General features: G+C 31.4%; 3 protein-coding genes and 1 pseudogene across 9 annotated transcripts; all 4 read left to right on the forward strand.

Moving 5' to 3' along the window:
• Positions 1-2,274: 2,274 nt before the first annotated feature.
• Positions 2,275-2,778, forward strand: LOC111204060 (putative defensin-like protein 317). The gene is made up of 2 exons (XM_022698251.2): positions 2,275-2,406; positions 2,491-2,778. The coding sequence occupies exons 1-2, from the start codon at positions 2,355-2,357 to the stop codon at positions 2,697-2,699; spliced, it is 261 nt and encodes an 86-aa protein (XP_022553972.1). The 5' UTR covers positions 2,275-2,354; the 3' UTR covers positions 2,700-2,778.
• Positions 2,779-6,863: 4,085 nt separating this feature from the next.
• On the forward strand, positions 6,864-10,711 carry LOC106388815 (serine/threonine-protein kinase WNK1). Its single transcript, XM_013828966.3, has 7 exons — positions 6,864-7,441; positions 7,526-7,563; positions 7,756-7,983; positions 8,069-8,289; positions 8,593-8,750; positions 8,816-9,275; positions 9,784-10,711. The coding sequence occupies exons 1-7, from the start codon at positions 7,367-7,369 to the stop codon at positions 10,590-10,592; spliced, it is 1,989 nt and encodes a 662-aa protein (XP_013684420.1). The 5' UTR covers positions 6,864-7,366; the 3' UTR covers positions 10,593-10,711.
• A 4,639-nt stretch (positions 10,712-15,350) lies between these two features.
• On the forward strand, positions 15,351-17,165 carry LOC106385629 (annotated as a pseudogene).
• Positions 17,166-19,216: 2,051 nt separating this feature from the next.
• LOC106406006 (oleoyl-acyl carrier protein thioesterase 1, chloroplastic) lies at positions 19,217-21,183 on the forward strand. Of its 7 annotated transcripts, none has more exons than XM_048750100.1 (8): positions 19,217-19,575; positions 19,662-19,768; positions 19,861-19,870; positions 19,962-19,994; positions 20,071-20,184; positions 20,441-20,531; positions 20,607-20,692; positions 20,799-21,183. In XM_048750100.1, exons 1-8 carry the CDS (start codon positions 19,403-19,405, stop codon positions 20,959-20,961), a joined length of 777 nt encoding a protein of 258 aa, XP_048606057.1. In that variant the 5' UTR covers positions 19,217-19,402; the 3' UTR covers positions 20,962-21,183. The 7 variants fall into 7 exon arrangements, 1 of the variants encoding a protein (XP_048606057.1); XR_007320383.1 differs by adding an exon at positions 20,269-20,338 and having other exon boundaries at positions 19,224-19,575; positions 19,864-19,994; positions 20,607-20,675; positions 20,754-21,183; XR_007320382.1 differs by adding an exon at positions 20,269-20,338 and having other exon boundaries at positions 19,225-19,575; positions 19,662-19,994; positions 20,607-20,675; positions 20,754-21,183.
• Positions 21,184-22,202: the final 1,019 nt, after the last annotated feature.

A 22,202-nucleotide genomic window follows, 5' to 3' on the forward strand; every position in this document is an offset into this window, starting at 1 on the left:
TGACTTCCTGTATTGATGAATTGAATCGAATCAATGCAAGGCTCTCGGATTGATGAATTTAATCGAATCAACGCAAGGCTTAAGATAAATCTCTTGATTAATAACTTTCAAAAACTGCCTCTCAAAAGCAAAGCTACAAAGACTTATATAAGTCTCAAGAGTCGGCTAAAATCTCCTACCCCTTATAGGAAAACTAATAAAAAGGAAATTAAACATTAAGTAATAAAAGGAAATCCTAAAAAGCCAATATAGATGATCCTTGCTTGGTGGTGAAGGTATCATGATGCTGCATCGTATAGTAATATCAACTTAAATTTATAAATCACGATGAATGACTACTAATTTTTACTTTTCAGACATTATATTTACAACATTCTCTGATCTTCAATACTTTTTTTCTTTTTCAAAGTAGTACTAGATTTTGAGCGGGTATATTTTTTGTTTTACATTTTTGTTGAAATTTAATTTTTATATTTGTGTTTTTAGTCATATATATGTTTTTCTTTGTATAATATTTATCTTAAATGATTAATAAGAGGTTTTAATAATTGTATTAAAATAGTTGCACCACACATATATTTATAGGTCATGTTCTTGTTTTAATAGTATTGATGTCTATTTTTATTGGTCTTTGTAATTTAAGGCCGTTTCCGTAACAAATACTTCTTAAAATTTAAATCCGCTGTAGTCAAGTATTTTGATCAAGATCTTATATATCTAAACTGGTAAGTACAAAGATTTTTTCTGTTTATTGAAAATTATGTCATATATGATACAATAACAATATATTAGATTTTCACCAAAAGTCAATTAATTCATATACTCTACAGTTATGGAATAAGATATTGTTTTCTGATTTTCTGAAACTTATAGAAATATATATTGCTAGGTCAAATTACTCAAAAAAATATTGTGATACTCTACATGTTATGTGGTGTTATATTGGTTATATAAGTTAAAATCAACGCTATTAGATTTCAAATAGGTTAGATTTTAACTTTTTTTTATTCATTTACAATCTAAGATACATGATTTACTTTATATACTTTAAATCTTTGTTGATATATTTATAAATTCAACATAATATGATTTGATTTCTATAACATAATTACAATTTATTCAAGGATTTTAAATTGAATTGTAATTCCAAAGTTTAAAACTATAAAATGTACGTTCAAGAAAACAATATTATCATAAGATCACCATTAATACACAATGAAAACAATATTTTATATTCATTATTATGAGTGAAAATGTAATAGCATATAGCATATTTGAAGTAAGGGAAAAAATCTCAATTTGATGAATGTAATAGAAAATCTGGGTTTAGTCAACAATGAAATCAATTTTCTCGGTTTGATCAAATGACTGATGTAGATGAAATATCCAGATGCTATTTTATAAACAAAATGGGAGACCCTGACTTCATAAAAAACTGTTCATATATTTTCTGTATACAAAGAATTTGATTTATTAAAGTGAGAAATGTTGCCACTAGATGAGTACTTTCATCACATCATCTTTTTTTTTCATTTGATTCTTGGTTTTAACTGAAAATGTTTATAAAATCATGAGGTAGTACATCAGATTTTGACTCCTATATTTTACACATAAAATTGTATCCAAATCCATTGAAATTATTTCGAGTCAAAGGAATTAAATGTTTTTTATCAAACATGAATAACACCAAATTTTAAATCTTGTATTTAGATCTTAAATTGAATAACAATGGATTTTAAATTCTTCTAATGAAAATATTGTAAATACAAGAACCAATAAGTCAATAACACTAGATTTCGAAATCTTTTAACAAAATCTTTTAAATACAGTAAGTAACCAATGACACAAGATTTTGATAAAAGATTTAAAATCGATCATTGAATAACACTAGATTATAAAACCAAATAAATTAACTTTAAATCTACTAACCAATAACACCCCCTTAGTATTTTGTTAGTTCAAATTACTCAAGGATTTGGCAAGCCAAATTAAAATAAGATTTTGATATAAAAATTAAAATAAGATTTTGATATAAAAATTAAAATCAATCATTGAATAACACTAGGTTATAAAACCAAATGAATTAAATTTAATCTACTAACTGCTAACACTCCCTTAGTTTTTTGCTAGTTTAAATTACTCGAGGATTTGGCAAGCTAAATTAAAATAAACCATAATAGCAAAATAAATGGCCAGAGTCAAGATTTCGTTCTTATTAATTATTAGTGGACCGATCATCGTTTGTATTTAATATATATATAACCACCTATGCATTGCTTTTCAGTCAATATCTACAGCACTTTCTTATAACCAAAGCAAAAGATTACAAACAATAAACATACAACAACAAAAATATGAAGAGCTTTTTGGTAGCGTTTCTTCTCGTGCTCGTCATCTTCTCTGCTGGTAAATAATCATTCTCGTGCTCATCATCTTATATTTGATGTAAGTTCGACTCGGTTATATCTAGTTTTTTTTTTAATGATGCAGAGATGGAAGTAGGAAACGCAGGGATGATTCCCATGCCGCCTTTTCCCTCAGGAAAATGGTGTGGATATTCAATACCAATGAAACCATGCGACAACGATGTTTGTGATAAAACTTGTATTAAACAAAACACACATGGTTGGCGTGATACTCATGGCATGTGCACTAATATTCCAAGCCTAAAAGATTGTTATTGTTCCCATAGCTGTTAATTTCTTCCACATAATCGACCATTTTTGATGTTTTGATCGTTACAATATAATAAACACTTCAAAGATTGTTGCCAACACATATCCGCATCTCTATTTTTTGGCAACTCAACATTTGGTTAATCTTGATAATTTTGTTCAAATCAGCAGATTCCTTCAAGTATACTGGGCTTTAATAAGCATAGTATTTTTGTCTCGATATATCAAATTCAATGATTCAATAAATACTAAATCAAATTTGGGTTTTATGCGTTGCATGGTAACCCAATACTAACCCGAATCGATACACCTCACATAAAATTATTAAACTAAATTGAATTCAGATCGGAACATTTTCGTACCAAAGAAGTTAGCTACATAAGAATTTTATACTACGAAAATAGAGTTTTGACAACAAAAGAGTTTAAACTTTTGTTATTTTCTTATAAATAATTAACTAATGTATTTTACTTCTCTAGACAATCTCTCCCTCCTTGACATGATACATGGCTTTTGTTATTTCTTATAACGCAGTTATATAATATTTTCTGACTTATTTTTGTTCCAGGGTTCTTCCTGAGTCTTTGACCTTTGAGTATTAGTTTATCATTTGTTAATAGATTAACAAGACTTTTAAAATACGATAAAATTGAAAGTTTGAGTTGAATCCAGTATTCTAGATGATTTGAGATTTTCTAATGTTCAAACTTGAGGAGACTTCGGTATTAGATTTGCCTTTGATGTATAAAAATAATTATGTTAAATTTGCATGTTTTGAATGTTTATGATGGATGAAACCACGTAAATATATACAGAACGAGTGAAATTAGAGCAAACCAAGCATAGTTGGTAGTACAAACAAAGAAAACCAATAAAATAAATATCTGTCGATAATAGACAAGAACAATCAATCGTAATTTTTAGGATATTAATCAATCCTGTGATTCTATAATAAAATATTGATTAGTTGTATGTTAAATCATTCATAAATTTATTGTCAATACTAATTATGTCCAAGCATATCATATCAATAACAATCACCATTATTTTTGTTTGTCAGCTAAACGTTATTATTCATGTCACAATTTAAATAATCGATGTATATATTACAGAGATTAGATGGATAGGTGGATCCATCCTAATTCATATGCCTGGTTAATTTAATATTCGTTAAGCGACAACGATGCAAATTTTGTCAGTATCTTAATAAAATTAATTTTGTTTTATTAGTAGTTATTTATTGAGGTTAGGTGTTGTGAACTTGTGATTACTTTTTGGATTACCTTTACTTGTGACTTCCGTACGGGCAACCACGGAATCACCAGTGAAGTAGTCATATTAAACAAGGTCCAATTTAATAATTAAAGTTATTGGCAATAGAGTTAATCCAATATAGTAATCTGTAATCTGTATAAAGATTTTAAAAGAGAAAATCAATACCAATGAAAATAAAACTTTATGATAAAGTTTTATGGTGTGAGGAAAAGGCCAAAGGGATAAGATTTGTGGTTGGTCTGATTCATTATCACAACCAAGTCTTATTTGCTTTTTTTTTCATTTAGAAGGCTATGATAATCGTGCATGTCTTTGTATTCACCCACATGCACATGTGTGTTCTTCATCTAAAACTATATGCCCCCCAGGCCCCCCATCGATCTCTTTTGGTTTATTAAATAGATACTGTTATTTTTTTGGCCGTTTAATAGATGTGAATCTGTCTCGTTTCCTAAACAAGGTTTACTAGTCTAATGGTTGAACCGTTGAAGTGATATTAAAATACACGTAGATTTGTCTCGTTTCCTTCTGATGTAAACAAGGGTTTACTAGTCTAATGGTTGTAAAGGATATACTCATATACAAAATAATGATAAAAAAATAATAATAATAATAATGATCAAAATGAAGTTTAGTTATGAAAACAACCAGAAGCATAAAAATTACTCTGAATATATTTACGGTATGGCCATGAAATTTTGGAGACAATAAACGTTTTTAAGAATTTTAATAAAAATACTTTTAACAATTTAGGAATCTATAACTATGTATATTACTTCTATAAAAATTGTGGACTAAGACTAATGTTTCAACAAGCTTTATTTACATGGCACGATTAATACCGTTTATTTCAAGGCATAATAACATGTAGTACTAGATTAAGATCCGCGCCTTGCGCGGAATAAACATTATATATAAAAATTATTTTATGTATTATATGTTCTTACATATTATGAAATAATAAATATATATTGAATAATTAAAACTCAGTAACTATTACATATATAATTAAATTAGTGCGAATGTATAAATCAAATTTATTAATCCAAACAATTTTTTAAAAAATTTGATAGGATATGTAATTAAATTTAAATGATATTAACATACATATTATATTTTTAATATTAATGTCTATTAAATGATGCTTTCTACTCATATGTTTTTTTGATCATGTGTATCTTTAATAGCAAAAACTTTAAATTACTGATAACAAAATTTTCATTGTGGGATTAATAATTTTAGTAATTTATAATTTAAAAAAAATTATCAATGTTAGTTCAAAACTTTTATCAAAATAATATTATTCAAAGTAAATTTTGAAATTAAAATATTTATTTATTCAATATGGTTTATAGTTTAATTTAGAATGATATATATACATTTATATTTTAAATTTTAATGATTAATTAAGTTATACTTTTATTTATATGATTTTGTAATCATTTTTATTTTGTCATAACAAAAATTTTAAACCATGGATCGCAAAATTTGAATGTAAGACTTTTAACAGTTTTAGTAATTTATAGTCATTTTTTAAAATTCAAAATATAATATATACAGAAAAATCTAAATTTTTTATAATATGGTTATTGTGATTTTTTTAAATTATTTTAATAGTTTAAAATTAAACAAATTTGATAGAAGATACATTATTTTTTTTATCAGATCTTTATTATTCAAAATCATTAATTGTCATATATGCTTTAGCCACATTAGACAATTCCGTAATCTTTATGTAAGGAAATAATAAATGACATTAATAATGAATTTATGGTTAGTTTAATAAAAAACTTATTATATAATTAGATGGACCAACATATTTCTCTAATAATTCTAAGAATCATTCTAGTGATGACACGTGGCTACAAAAAGAAGTTGTAATGTTTCACAAATAATATATAGGGGATATGGCCGAAAGGACTTATATTATTGTTGAAAATATGATCATTTAAAGTTTGAAAAAAACTATAAAGTAAATCGTTATGATTATTGCTCAATGTACTATATATGATTTATATTTGAGTTGATATATGGTCAAGAGAGAGTGTGATAACGCAGGCAACTTGACACGTGGCCAAACTAGCCATTGTTGCCTCCTTCGGAACATCCAGTCGACAAGCTAATGTATTGTCTCGCTGTCTCTAATTCCAGATTAGGTTTTCATTTTAACTGTTTCTGTTAAAAGCTTCTTATGGTAAACATTAGTACTTAGTTATGTAGCACTGTTGTTTATGGTAGAAGTAGGCTACTCGTTAAGATATAGTTGGCATAGGTTATAGATAGCTTTGTAATTGCCTAATGGGAGGAGGGAGGATGGATGAGAGAGAAGGGGGAGGTCAATGTTTAAAAAAAAGACCGGAAACTAAACCGAATAATTTTATGAATCACGATTTAATATAATTCACAATATATATTCATATATTCTTAATCGTTGACAAAAAAGTTCTAATATATAGAATTAAAAATAATTATAGTTAATATGATAGATAATTTAAAATATATAAATATCAAATATAAAGCACTGAAAATATTAATTAGTTTTTTGTTTATATGACTAATGGATTTTTTATAATTTTAATAATTTTATCCGGTTTAATGACTTTAAATTTAATCCGGTTATATGATCGATTTATAGTTGAATCTGGTCTAACCATCGAGTCGTTCTATTTTTATAAATATTGGGGATGTATATACACTATACATTACTATATTTTAACAATTTAATTTTTTTTTTTTTTTAAATCAGAAAGTAGAAAACACCCTAATTATTTGATAAACACACACAACAATTTATTGTTGCAGGTAGACTTCTAGCTTCCTACGGAGTAGTTTAGAACATGTAAAAACCGTTGATAGTTGCTACTACTGAGACTTTTATAACAGTTGACAAAAGAAAAAAAGAGAGCGAGAGAGAGAGAGATGAACTGTTGATATTTTGTTAACAGTTTACCCTTTGTGGACCACCGTCCCGCAAGAAACGCATACCGTCTTTGTCTTTCTCTCACGAGGTGGTTGTATTTCTCTGTAATAACCAATCAAAAGAAAGAAAAAAAACTTCCATTTGAACTATTGCAGAAAGCTCAGCTTGTCTGTCTTCTCAGCTCAAGTCCCCTTCTCTCTCTCTATCCCAGTATCTCTCTCTTTCTCACTATAGACTATTCATTATAATGTAATAATGAGTCTAAATACAGATACTGTTCTTATCTACATTAGTTTCATTACATCATCTCTGTTCAGCTCCTTATTATAGAAGAACAAGATGACTATGAAGAAACAGAAACTCACCCTTATACTAAAATAAAAGGAGAGAGAGAGAGAGAGAGAGAGAGAGAGATTTAAAGATAGATCTATTATACTATACTTTATTTTATTTTCATTTGAGATTTTAATTTTTCTCTCTTGATTGGGAGAAAGAAATGAACAATCTGAGTTACCTAGAACCAGATTACTCTGAGTTTGTTGAAGTTGATCCCACTGGAAGATATGGAAGAGTAATCTTTCCTCTCTCACTTAACCAAATCTCAATCATTTTCTTCTTTCTTTGTTGAGTTTTAATGTTATTGTTGTTCTTGCAGTATAATGAAGTTCTGGGTAAAGGAGCTTCAAAGACTGTGTAAGTAACCAAGTCTCTCTCTCTCTAGATCTGGTGATGGATGCTATTGTTCATTCATCATAAAGTTTTAAACTTTTTGATCCCCACAACATAAAGATTGCTTCTTTTGGATCTCTTTATTGCTTTGACCTAAACCCATTTCAGATTCTACAAAAAAAGAACACTAATCTTGTTCCTTTTGATGATTTGTAGTTACAGAGCATTTGATGAATATGAAGGCATAGAAGTAGCATGGAACCAAGTAAAGCTCTACGATTTCTTACAGAGCCCTGAAGATCTAGAGAGGCTCTACTGTGAGATTCATCTCCTCAAGACCCTTAAACACAAGAACATCATGAAGTTCTACACCTCTTGGGTTGATACAGCTAACAGAAACATCAATTTCGTTACTGAAATGTTCACTTCTGGCACCTTAAGACAGTAAGCTTTCTCTTGCGAAACAAGCTTGTTCTTGTCTCTCTTACATGAATGTCTGAGAGGTTTTTGATAATGGATCCAATTCCAGGTATAGACTGAGGCATAAGAGAGTGAACATAAGAGCTGTGAAGCATTGGTGTAGACAGATCTTGAGAGGCTTACATTATCTACACAGCCATGACCCTCCTGTAATCCACAGAGATCTCAAATGTGACAACATCTTCGTTAATGGCAATCAAGGTGAGGTCAAGATTGGAGATCTTGGCCTCGCTGCCATTTTAAGAAAGTCTCACGCTGCTCATTGCGTAGGTGAGCATGGCGATTAGTTGCATATTTTGAGATGATCATGATTTTATTTCGGTTTTATGAAACTTATTTTTATCATTTATTTTAAAAGAGTTTTCTTCTCTATTTAATTTATTAAATGTTTTGATATTTAATCGGTTTCTGTTAATTCGGTTTAATTCGATATTTTTGCATAAGTAATATGCCGTTCTCGAGAGAGGATGAGACGAGTGTTACATTTTATATACAGATCAAACCCCTACATACTTTTTCTCTGCTAAGTTCTTTTGTTTCTGATGGTGAAAGTGTTTGGTCTTTTGTGTATAGGGACGCCTGAGTTCATGGCTCCTGAAGTATATGAAGAAGCTTATAACGAACTAGTTGATATATACTCGTTTGGTATGTGCATTTTGGAGATGGTTACATTTGACTATCCTTACAGTGAGTGTACACATCCTGCTCAGATCTACAAGAAAGTTATGTCGGTGAGAGTCCTCTCCCATTACTTCATTTCTTTCTGTTTCAAAAGGCTTAATAAGTTTGGTTTCAGGGGAAGAAACCAGATGCATTGTACAAGGTGAAAGACCCGGAAGTTAAATACTTCATAGAGAAGTGTTTAGCCACTGTTTCACTTAGAGTTTCTGCTCGTGAGTTACTAGATGACCCTTTTCTACGTATAGACGATGGTGAGTTTGATTTGAGATCAGTTGATATGGATGTGCCACTAGTTAGGCAGCAGCATCATCATCTTGCTGACTACTACAACTACCCTAGTAGCTCTTTGAACCGTCAGTATTCAAATGGTTATGATAGCCACCATGAGTATCCGAACAGATGGGCTTATAATCCAGCTGAGACAGAGGAGACTCATGGAATTGAGCTATTTGAGTGTCGAAATGAAAATGATCAAGAAGAAGATAAGAGTTCTGGTAATGTTGATATAACTATTAAAGGCAAGAGAAGAGATGATGGTGGCTTGTTCTTGCGTCTTAGGATCACTGACAAAGAAGGTAACAACAATCACTTTACTAAATTGACTCTTACATGACCTGTATGGACCCGTTTAGAAACTGAACATTTTCTGAATTGAGTCGGTTCGGGTAATGTCAGGTTTGGGCCGGGTTTTTATTTTTTCGTAAAACCCAAAACATATTCAAATTAGAAATGTTCGGATTTGGTTCGGGTTTAAAACAAAAAAAAAACCGGAAAACCTGATTAAAAACAAAAAATTTAGGATAATTTGTCTTTTTAATAATTTTTTTTATAAATCATATTTTTGATATATAGTTATTTTCAAAGTAAAATTAATTAATATTTTAATTATATTTAGGATGTTCGGATACCTTTCGGTTTTTGGTTTGGTTTCGGTTTTTCGGGTTCAGAGAAATGGGAATTGTTCAGGTTTTTGTAAATTTTGGTCCGGTTTCGGTTTAAGTTTTTTCGGTTCGGTTTTCAGGTTTCTGATAATATGACCATGACTATGACCTAACAAGAGTGTAAAAAACTGTTTTGTTGCAGGGCGTGTCCGAAACATTTACTTCCCATTTGACATAGAGACAGACACAGCACTGAGCGTTGCAACAGAGATGGTAGCAGAGCTGGATATGGACGATCACGGAGTCACAAAGATAGCCAACATGATAGACGGTGAGATATCTAGACTTGTGCCTAGTTGGAGACCAGGCCCTGCGTTTGAAGAGTCCCTTGCGGCTGCTGCGGCTGCCGCAAACGCAAACATTTGCAGCAACTGCGTATCGAACCGTACCTCAATGGGGTCCGTGATGGACTTCCTGAGGACAAACCCTGGAGCAAACGTTGCACAATGTTGTAGAAACGGGTGCAGTGAGACTCACGGTCGGTTTGAAGAGATTACTATAAGAGAAACTGAGGTTCGTCTTAGAGAGTTATGGAGGCTGCAGCAACAGCAGGAGAGTAGAGAGCTTAGCTCGATAGACTCAGGACAAAACCATTCAGAAGAGGAAGAGGAGGAAGAAGAAGTATATGAGAACCCTGAAATCACGTTTCCGTGTGAAGCAAGTAACGGTCTAAACCATCTATCAGGCTCTGGATCGTTCTCGTTTTTGCCGTCTTTATACTGCGATGATGAGGTGGTTGAGAAGACTGAACATCAGGTTCAACAAGAGTTAAGATGGCTTAAAGCCAAGTGCCAAATAGAGGTCAGAGAGATGCAAGATGAGCAGTTAAAGTCTCAGTGGCGGCCGGAGAGAGATGAAGATAGTGTGAAGGAGAAGATGTGTGGAGAAAGATTGCTACCAAAATGTCTTAAAAGGACAACTTCACTTCCTGTCGATGCCATTGAATCTTGATTACGTTGTCTTTTGGTTTTGCCCATGTATACATATTGTTATTAAAGACTTTTAAGTGTAACCACACGAGTATACCTAAGAGAGCCTCGTTATTTCTGTTGAGGTTATTCTTGCAACAATATACCATTCTCTCCACTCAAGAATTAGTTTGTGAAAAATCTGATTAGAGTTTTATGAAAATATTTGAATTTATTTATTTAACTCTTTTCTAAGAGATAAATTACTGGTCCGCATAAGTGTTTTTCAACTACAGATTTTTACCATAAATATTAATATTTAAATATAAAGTTAATTTTCCTTTAAGAAATTCATACCAAAGTTTTTCAAATGAAAAGTTCCATTTGAGAAATTTTCAATAATGATATTTCAATTTTTCATACCTATCAAGTTGTTTTAAATACTTTTTAGCAACATAAATCACTATAATACTAATATCATGTGACTCACCAAGAAACTTTTTTCCTTTAAATTAATTGAAGTATTTCTATGATTTAAAAGTAGTTTCATTTCATTTTATAATATATATATGAGTATATTTTAGCTATGATCATTTGCTTTCAAGGTTCCATTGAATGCATGTGGGGGAGAAACAGGTTGGATATGAATTGATTTTTTTAGTAAAAGGATATGAATTGATTACAACAAATAATATAACGAATTATTGAGCAATTTAGTAAAATCAACTTACGAATTTTAGTTTTCACAATAAAACTCGGGATGGAAATATCAAATAGCTATAATAATTTTAATAAATGAATGAAAATAAAGCAAATACAAAAAAATTACAAACTTTTTTTTAGAACTTGTGTGTAGAATTTCTTTAGAACGTTCGGATAATGTAAATTGAAATCGAAGGAATAAGACAGACAAGGCCAAAATAGTCAATTAAAAGGGCAACCCCACCGCAGCGTATGGCCTGGACATGGCCATGTTCTAATGCCGACCAGTCTACTGGAAAATTGGGTTCATCCACATGCGTCTGTATTTTTCACTTTATGTTTGTCTTGGTCAAGTTTCTTTCAGTCATTTTAATCCGAATCTTATATATATATATACACATATAATATGGTTGGTCTATCGTTTCTATATGATTATAGTATAAATAGTTGGGCCTTTTCAATGGGACTTTTACTTGTTTGTCGATATTCACACTACAATACGATTCTCTAAATTAAAATTATACGCCTGGTTTTTCAATAGTGACTGAAAATAAAGTCTCAACTCGCAAGCTCTATGACAAAACTATTACTATCAGCCCATTCTGTAGATAAAAATATCACAATGACATGCGACCCTGATCATGTGGTAAGCCTATATATAAAATAGGTTTTATTCTACTAAAGAAATCTGAAGCTCATCAGATCATATCTTGGACTTGGGGATCTAAGATATATATGTAGACGATGAAAATATATTCTATGATATGTTAGGTGATCATTGCGGCAAATATTATTCAAATAATTTACGTAGATAGGTGGTTTCATGTTTCTTGTGCCTTTCCAATGCATTCACAAGCCAGCAATTATCATTTTGATAGAAAGCTAACCGTTACAAGCTCTCGTTTAGGTAGTAGAAAAATGGTGAATCCGATAATATTTATCTAAAAACTATAAGTGAATATGTAATTTTAGTGAATATGTAATTTTTATTCCACAACTATAGTTTTTTGGCGATATTGATTCGTAAAATATATTATCAGAAAATAAATATTCTATATACTATTTCTGCCAAAGATAATGTAAGATTTTGATTAGTCACATAGAACAATACCAAACAAAAACGATTAAACGACCTTTACCACAATTAATGTTGAGTACCAAACTAAACATATATTCATGATGTACATACCATGTCCAAATTCAAAAATAAAATTCAGAAGCGAATTAAAGAGATTGAAAAGAATGATAGGGACATAGTATGAAGAATTGAATAAGGTTGACCACCCTTAGTAAAAGAAGATAGTAATAATTGATCCATACGAATACCCGGAGAGAGAGTCTATCCGTGGATCTATGTTCTAGGGTCCATCTGAATACTCAGAGAAAATGTCTATTCGTGGACTGCACCTCTACTTGAGAATTAGTTTGATATTTTTTCATGGTTTTGGGATACCCCAGATTAATAAAAAAAAAAGAGTCATACTAAGCAAAATCTTATAAATGATCGTTTTATGGATGATATGTGGTATTGAATATGTACAGATCAAACGTACCCTTTTCGTACCCAATTCCACTTCAGTGCCAACCATTCTTCTCGTATCTCTCTCCACTTATTTTTCCTGTCGGTCCTTAAATCTCTTCCCCACAATATTAATTGTTACTTATTGAAATTACACCGTTTTTATACATACTAGCATTACATTTAAGGTCTTCCATTATTATGTAATACAATTCAAAGAGGGCATGATAATAATGATATATTATTATTATACAAGGTCGTCCATTATTATTTATATAATGGAAAGAGGGTCGTCACCGGCAAGCAACGAACTAATAGTTAGGTAGATGCTGTTTGTCCTCTAATATAGATACGACACTACTTGTTATGTCGATCTTAAAATTATGGTCGAATCCGAATACAGCCTTCAATTATCTTTTGCGGTGGAAAGCCATCTCATCTGAACATTCGTGTGTGGCTAATAAAACCAACTAACTTATTTATTAGTTAATAGTTTGATCTATATAATTAATTACTCTTCTTCCCCAAAAGTTTTAACCTTTTCAGTTTCTTTTAGTCAAGTACAAAGTTCTCGTTATCTATCTAATAGTATATGCGAATTCTTTTTTGCATCTGAGCTCTTACCTTAAAAGTTTGATGTTACTTTTAATGAATTATTATATAACAATTTTTATTATATAATCTTTTAAAAGTCATATTAACAAGATAAATTTATCTATTCAGTATTATGTAGACACCAAATTTACTAGATAGACAAATTTGATATATAAATAAAAAAATTTACATATAACATGAATAAAAAATACAACAATATAATACCTTAGTTAGAAAAGAACTAGGTTGAAATAGAGTCGAGATTAGATCTATTTTCTTAATCCTTTAAACGTCTGTAGTGTGCCGGTTTGATACGTTTAAGAATCCCATGATACAACTGCCTATATCTTCAGTCTCACAGTACTTGAGAACCAAAGCCTGTCGAACCTATTTCTATGTTATATTCTCAAACACAAAACAAAAAAAAAATAAGAGAAAGTGGTTTTGTTTGTATTGGAAGTGTGTTTTCTAAATGCCTCACAAGCCTTTATATAGAAATAAGAGAATGATAATCATCATCATTACGTTATGATATAAATCATAAAGGTATATTTTCTTTCTTCAAAATCACAACAAACGTAAAGTGGTGTTATGGAGCATTAAGTCACATCAATTATGAAAAACAAAATTTTCATTAACCCTTGACCGTAACTTACTAGCAAAAATATTAATATCTTTAACCAATCAAAGCTAATTTATTTTGCTATGAGTTTACATTTTTATATTTAAACAAATATAAAAGATAACATAAATATGATTTAAACCATAAGTTATTAGACACAAAGTCCATCTAACAAATTTAAATCAAATTTAAACTCCAAAATACAATGTGTGCATTTGCTAGTTTTTATAATTAGCCAAATTTAAAAGCTATAAAAACTTTTGAAGACACTCATTTGGACCTCCATTTCTCATTCAAAACCAACTCCGATTTTGACATATAGGTACACTACTTCATAGTGTCCAACACCCGGTTATTCCAACGAACATCTTCGCTCGGAAACTTACCACAAATGATCTAAAACCATTTTGTCAAAAACGAGTTCCAACATATTATACATGAGAATACACCTTGGAAGGCTTGTAAGCATGGTGATGCTCCGTCCTCGCAGGGAACCATCATCAAGTTCATTGATAAGGCTATCTGAAACAGACTGATGTCACTACGAAGGGACCGCCATGTCAGAGCTTTGCGAGGTGCATATCAAACATGGATTGGAGCTGTCCAAAGTTAAACTATTGCAGTGCGAGTTGATCTAATTTCTAGTTCTGTATTTCTCTTTCTGGAAAAGTCATAGAACAAGTAGCATGAGCTGTAAAAAAATACATTTTCTTTTCAATCAAATTTAGCATTTTATTATAATTTTTTTTTTTTATCGTACGTAACTTATAGATGATTTTCTTACGTTATAAAGACTAAAAACAGTTGCAAGGTTAAATCAAGATAGTGTATTCATCCTTTTAATCTCTTTGATTATCAAACATAAAAAATTCTTTGATTTTCAAGTCTATTATTCTATAAATAAGGGATTATATATGATTTGTATTATCATTTACAAGTTTATTTTAGAGAAAAAGACAAAAATAGCACTAAATCAAGTTTTTGTTCCCAAACTAGCACTCAAGGTCAAAAGTCACAAAAATAGCACTTAATGTTTTATCAAAAGTCATAAACTTAGGGTTTAGATTTAAAGGGTGGGGTTTAGGATTAGGGTTTAGGGTTTAGAGTTTAGGGTTTAGGGTTTAGATTTTAGGGTTTAGGGTTTAGGGTTTAGGGTTTAGGGTTTAGAGTTTAGGGTTTAGGGTTTAGAGTTTATGGTTTAGGGTTTAGAGTTTATGGTTTAGGGTTTAGAGTTTAGGGTTTAGAGTTGAGAAATGAGGTTTTGGGGATAAGATTTCAAATTTTGGAAAATAAAAAAATTAAAATTTTCAAAAGATAAACTTAGAAAGGTACTATTTTGGTCATTTTAGTTTTTGAGTGCTATTTTTGTGATATAAACTTAGAAATGTGCTATTTTGGAGATTTGCCCTTTATTTTACGCAATAAAAAATATTTCCAAATTTATTTTACGCAAGTTTATCTATACTATATGAATTCTACATGTTACTTCCAAATTTATTTTATGCAATAATAATACAAACTTTGTTATAATAAAAGTTTGATATTTAATTTAACACTAAATATTTTAAACGTCTGAGTGTTTACAAATTCTTTATGCAATATTGTGATGAAATAATTTATTTTATATAATAATTTGATGTTTAACTTATTATTAAATACTATGAATGAACAATTGTGATAGTTTTTACATTGACAGTGTATTTATTTATAATGATAAAATTATTATACATGTATGTGCGGCAAACACCTAGTATTAATTAAATTGCTAGGATATTTACAAAAAAAAAAAAAAAATATTACACTTGCAAATAAAATATACCAGGCTGACAGGAAAACAGAAATCACGCTGTAAATAAATAGGCCCATTGAGAAAAAGGCTTAGACCCATTGGCCTTATTTTCTCACCTTTCATATTTTGTTTATAGATGATGACAAAGTGTGTTTCGTTTTATAGACTAGGATGTACAGTAAGCCCAATATGGTTACGGCCCATTAAAACCCCTAATTAAAAGCTACAGCTTTACTCTGCGCGTCCTCCCGTCTTTTTACCGGAGCCGACGACGAACTCAAAGCTTTGCAGAGATCGTTTGATCCCGGAGGGAATCGCAGAAATGGCGGAAAAGGCAGTGACCATCAGAACCCGAAACTTCATGACCAACAGACTTCTCTCAAGGAAGCAGTTCGCGAGTAGTTCAATTCTCTAACTCTTGTCTACTTATCTATCACGCTAGTCAGTGTCTTTAGCTTTTAGTATTGAACAAAATGCAAAGAGAGTGTTTGATACGTTTTCACTTAGCTCTGATAAAGATTCTGCATCAATGACTTAAGAGTGTGAATGTAGGTCATTGATGTTCTTCACCCTGGAAGAGCCAATGTTTCAAAGGTATCAGCTTTACCATTTCAAAGACTAGTCTGTTAAAAGTGGTTTTCAAATTGGTGAAATTCGTTTTTGATTATTATTATTTTTTTTCACATAAAAGGCTGAGCTGAAGGAGAAGCTAGCGAGGATGTACGAGGTCAAAGACCCAAATGCCATATTTGTTTTCAAATTCAGAACCCATTTTGGAGGTGGCTAATCTTCAGGGTTTGGTTTGATCTATGACAATGTCGAGAGCGCCAAGAAATTCGAACCCAAGTACAGACTTATCAGGGTAAATGCTCTTTCCACTAGTATATCGCTTCATGCAATAATAGCCTTAATAGTATTGGTTACTAGCTAGATATTATTATTACTATTACTCTCTTATTTGATCATCGTCAGTGTTAGTCTGCCTCTTCTTCTTGTAAGATAGATAACGAGATGTCTCAACTCTATATATAAATATGTGGTTGTCTATGTAAATTGCAGAATGGTCTTGATACCAAGATCGAGAAATCAAGGAAGAAAGATACGTGGTGTTAAGATGGTGAGAGACCTACTCTTACTAATGACACTCATTAAACACAAGTGCTTACACACTAGTATTTTGTTTGATCATTTTTTCTTCTTCTTTGCTTTACATTGCAGACCAAGGCCGGTGATCCCAAGAAGAAATGAGAACTTTAGACAGTATCAGCCATTTTCGGTTCTTGTTCTGCATAATCACTTTTTATGTAATTTTAAGTTTAATTGTCTTTTTACTTGAACTATATATATACTTAATCTCGAGCTTTTTTTTTTTTTTAAACATGTTTCACTCTATTTTTGTTTTAACTTTCAAGTGATTAGAGCATAAAGCCTGTTTCGTTCAGTACAAGTTAAATTGACTTTTGGTTTGGACCTAGATACGTCAGGACACAACTGATGTGAGTGTTCCTGTCTTGTCAAAGACAATGCAAGTAACCTACACCATCATTGATGCTGCGTTAGTTTTCTTCATTTCAGAAAATGTTAATGTTGTGCTTAAATATGAGGAGCTAATTAGCCTCAGACTCTCAAAATATATAAATATATAAAACAATAAGTTACCATGAACCTACCTTGTGTGCTCTTTCTAAGGCGAGACCACCTTTTATCAGCACACCTTGGGATGCACCAACCCCAGTACCAACCATAACAGCCGTGGGAGTAGCTAACCCTAGAGCACATGGACAAGCTATGATTATAGTATAAATAGTTGGGCCTTTTCAATGGGACTTTTACTTGTTTGTCGATATTCACACTACAATACGATTCTCTAAATTAAAATTATACGCCTGGTTTTTCAATAGTGACTGAAAATAAAGTCTCAACTCGCAAGCTCTATGACAAAACTATTACTATCAGCCCATTCTGTAGATAAAAATATCACAATGACATGCGACCCTGATCATGTGGTAAGCCTATATATAAAATAGGTTTTATTCTACTAAAGAAATCTGAAGCTCATCAGATCATATCTTGGACTTGGGGATCTAAGATATATATGTAGACGATGAAAATATATTCTATGATATGTTAGGTGATCATTGCGGCAAATATTATTCAAATAATTTACGTAGATAGGTGGTTTCATGTTTCTTGTGCCTTTCCAATGCATTCACAAGCCAGCAATTATCATTTTGATAGAAAGCTAACCGTTACAAGCTCTCGTTTAGGTAGTAGAAAAATGGTGAATCCGATAATATTTATCTAAAAACTATAAGTGAATATGTAATTTTAGTGAATATGTAATTTTTATTCCACAACTATAGTTTTTTGGCGATATTGATTCGTAAAATATATTATCAGAAAATAAATATTCTATATACTATTTCTGCCAAAGATAATGTAAGATTTTGATTAGTCACATAGAACAATACCAAACAAAAACGATTAAACGACCTTTACCACAATTAATGTTGAGTGCCAAACTAAACATATATTCATGATGTACATACCATGTCCAAATTCAAAAATAAAATTCAGAAGCGAATTAAAGAGATTGAAAAGAATGATAGGGACATAGTATGAAGAATTGAATAAGGTTGACCACCCTTAGTAAAAGAAGATAGTAATAATTGATCCATACGAATACCCGGAGAGAGAGTCTATCCGTGGATCTATGTTCTAGGGTCCATCTGAATACTCAGAGAAAATGTCTATTCGTGGACTGCACCTCTACTTGAGAATTAGTTTGATATTTTTTCATGGTTTTGGGATACCCCAGATTAATAAAAAAAAAAGAGTCATACTAAGCAAAATCTTATAAATGATCGTTTTATGGATGATATGTGGTATTGAATATGTACAGATCAAACGTACCCTTTTCGTACCCAATTCCACTTCAGTGCCAACCATTCTTCTCGTATCTCTCTCCACTTATTTTTCCTGTCGGTCCTTAAATCTCTTCCCCACAATATTAATTGTTACTTATTGAAATTACACCGTTTTTATACATACTAGCATTACATTTAAGGTCTTCCATTATTATGTAATACAATTCAAAGAGGGCATGATAATAATGATATATTATTATTATACAAGGTCGTCCATTATTATTTATATAATGGAAAGAGGGTCGTCACCGGCAAGCAACGAACTAATAGTTAGGTAGATGCTGTTTGTCCTCTAATATAGATACGACACTACTTGTTATGTCGATCTTAAAATTATGGTCGAATCCGAATACAGCCTTCAATTATCTTTTGCGGTGGAAAGCCATCTCATCTGAACATTCGTGTGTGGCTAATAAAACCAACTAACTTATTTATTAGTTAATAGTTTGATCTATATAATTAATTACTCTTCTTCCCCAAAAGTTTTAACCTTTTCAGTTTCTTTTAGTCAAGTACAAAGTTCTCGTTATCCCACTATATAAAAGGGACTAATTTTGAATGTTATAAAGGATGCCACATAGGCAAAATATTCTCATCCATTCATTCTGCCACGTCACTGGCAACCCAGACCAACAAATCGTAATTGCAGCCCAAGCTAACCAAACCATTAATCTCAAGTAATCGTCATACAAGCACCGTGATGCCTTCTCTCTTATATCGTGACAGCTCTGCTCCTCTCCGCCTATCTTTTTCTGCGTCTCTACTCTTCTCTGACTCTCTCCATTCCACATCTGTTTTTTCTCTTTCCTCAGATTCCACTCTCGCGAGATCTCTGCTCATGTCTCTCCATCTCCACTACCGGCTCTGTCAATTGTAACAGATCCCATCCTCCTTTTTAGATCTACAAATAATTAACTTTCTCATCATCTCTCTTATGTGTGGCTTTGATTTTGTTGCAGGTTGAAGAATCGAAGGGTGGAGACGAACCAATGGAGCGATGTGGTGATGACAGAGGAAGAGGGGATTCAGTTTCTAATGGTGGACGCTCGTCACAGATCTTTTGCAGGTTAGATTGTAGATAGTTAAAACTATGTATGAATTTTGATTGGTCAATATTTAAAAAAAAAATAACTTTGTTGTTGGTTTGATGTATGTGAGGAGGTGCGATGTAATCAGTTTCAGAGCGTTGCATTTTCGACTGATGGGATTGCGACAACACCTACCATGAGGAAACTGAATCTCATTTGGGTCACTTCGAGAATGCACATTGAGATCTACAGATATCCAGCTTGGTATTGTTTTTTTCATTTTTGCTCTGTATGTTTGATGACAACAAATGGATTGAATTTTTGAAAATTTTGGTTACAGGGGTGATGTGGTTGAGATAGAGACATGGTGTCAGAGTGAAGGAAGGATCGGGACAAGGCGTGATTGGATTCTTAAGGACATTGCTAACGCTGAAGTCACTGGCTGTGCTACTAGGTTTCCTTCTCATCATTTTTTTGCTTTCTCCATTGGTTTGTGCAATAGAATTAAATTTTCTTATGTTAAAGATATAACTTTCAGTTACTTGGATTTATGTTAAAGATATAATTTTCATTTCCGAGCACTTGATGTTCTGTCTTAAAGAACCCAGGTAAAAGGAACTTTGTGTCCAGGTCAATGCAATGCTTGCTGGTCAATCATATCGTTATATTCATGAAATGCCCACTACTATGTTTTATGTATATCTTTGTAGATTAGCATTTCCTGTGGAGGAAAATAACAGAAGCTTGAAGAAAATCCCCACACTCGAAGATCTAGCTAAGTACTCAATCATTGGACTAAAGGTATAAAATAGAAAAATAATATTCTTTGTAGGAATCAACATTCCTAGAGGACTTTATAATCATGTTTCTTTGCAGCCAAGACGAGCTGATCTCGACATGAACCATCATGTCAATAATTTCACCTATATTGGATGGATTCTTGAGGTTAGTGTCATCATCAGGTTCTTTTTAAAATAATAACTTCAGTAATCACCATATGACTTTGTTTTCTGATATTGTCAGAGCATACTCAAGAGATTGTAGACACGCATGAACTTTGGATTACAGACGAGAATGTCAGCAAGACGATGTGGTGGATTCACTCACCACCTCAAAGAATGGCTCTGCAACATCAGGCACACAAAGCCACAACGATAGCCAGTTCTTATCTGGAGATGGTCAGGAGATCAACTGTGGGACAACCCTGTGGAGAAAGAAGCCCTCCAGATAGACAATCCCTAAGCCATTACGAGTCAAGGACCAATCATTTTCACATAAACCTCTTTGCTTATTTGATTAAACAAGTTACATGACTGATAACAGATTCTGCCTATTACAAAGTCTCATAAATTTCAAATAATGTGAGTAAATAAATAGAAAACAGAGAATTGGTAAAATATAAACAGAGTAAAGATACATTGAAAGTTATGTCAAAGCTTCTCAGTTAATCTAATCATGAAAGAGTTTACCGCAGAAGCATCTAAGACGATCCATGATGACTCAAACATCTCATGATAGTAATCAGCTCTACTCTCTTGAGCTGCTTTTCTAAATGCATTACCAAACGCATAAGATATGTTGTCTATGTTCTCCAAACCACGATCATATCGTGTCTTTCCCAAGTGAATTATGATCTTCAGGGTATAGAAATGAGAGAATATCTATCAGGAATCTTGGAAATCAATATACTGGGATATATAACATTTATTATGATCTTCAGCTTTCGTCTCTTTAAAATTTTTCAACTACCTGTGTTTTTCCTATTTTGAACTTTGTTTTGTTTTTCCTTGCATTTTACGGCAAACTACCTCCCACCAAAAGGATAGTGACTAAGATTTTATATATCGTTGATGAAGCCTTGCATATTGAAAATGTTCAAAACTAAATGCATCTGTACATGTTTACATAGAAATATGGAACTCATGTAAACATTGCATAAACGTCCACTCTGTATACATGCCTTCTGTGGAACTCTGTATACATTGCAGTGCGAGTTGATCTAATTTCTAGTTCTGTATTTCTCTTTCTGGAAAAGTCATAGAACAAGTAGCATGAGCTGTAAAAAAATACATTTTCTTTTCAATCAAATTTAGCATTTTATTATAATTTTTTTTTTTATCGTACGTAACTTATAGATGATTTTCTTACGTTATCCCCTATATATTATTTGTGAAACATTACAACTTATTTTTGTAGCCACGTGTCATTACTAGGATGATTCTTATAATTATTAGAGAAATATGTTGGTCCATCTAATTATATAATAAGCTTTTTATCAAACTAATCATAATTCATTATTAATGTCATTTATTATTTCCTTAAATAAAGATTACGGAATTGCCAAATGTGGCTAAAGTATATTTGACAATTAATGATTTTGAATAATAAAGATCTGATAAAAAAATAATGTATCTTCTATCAACTTTGTTTAATTTTAAACTATTAAAATAATTTAAAAAAATCACAATAAAC

Source organism: Brassica napus, chromosome C3 (genome assembly GCF_020379485.1).
Source record: "Brassica napus cultivar Da-Ae chromosome C3, Da-Ae, whole genome shotgun sequence".
In the NCBI taxonomy this organism is placed as follows: domain Eukaryota; kingdom Viridiplantae; phylum Streptophyta; class Magnoliopsida; order Brassicales; family Brassicaceae; genus Brassica; species Brassica napus.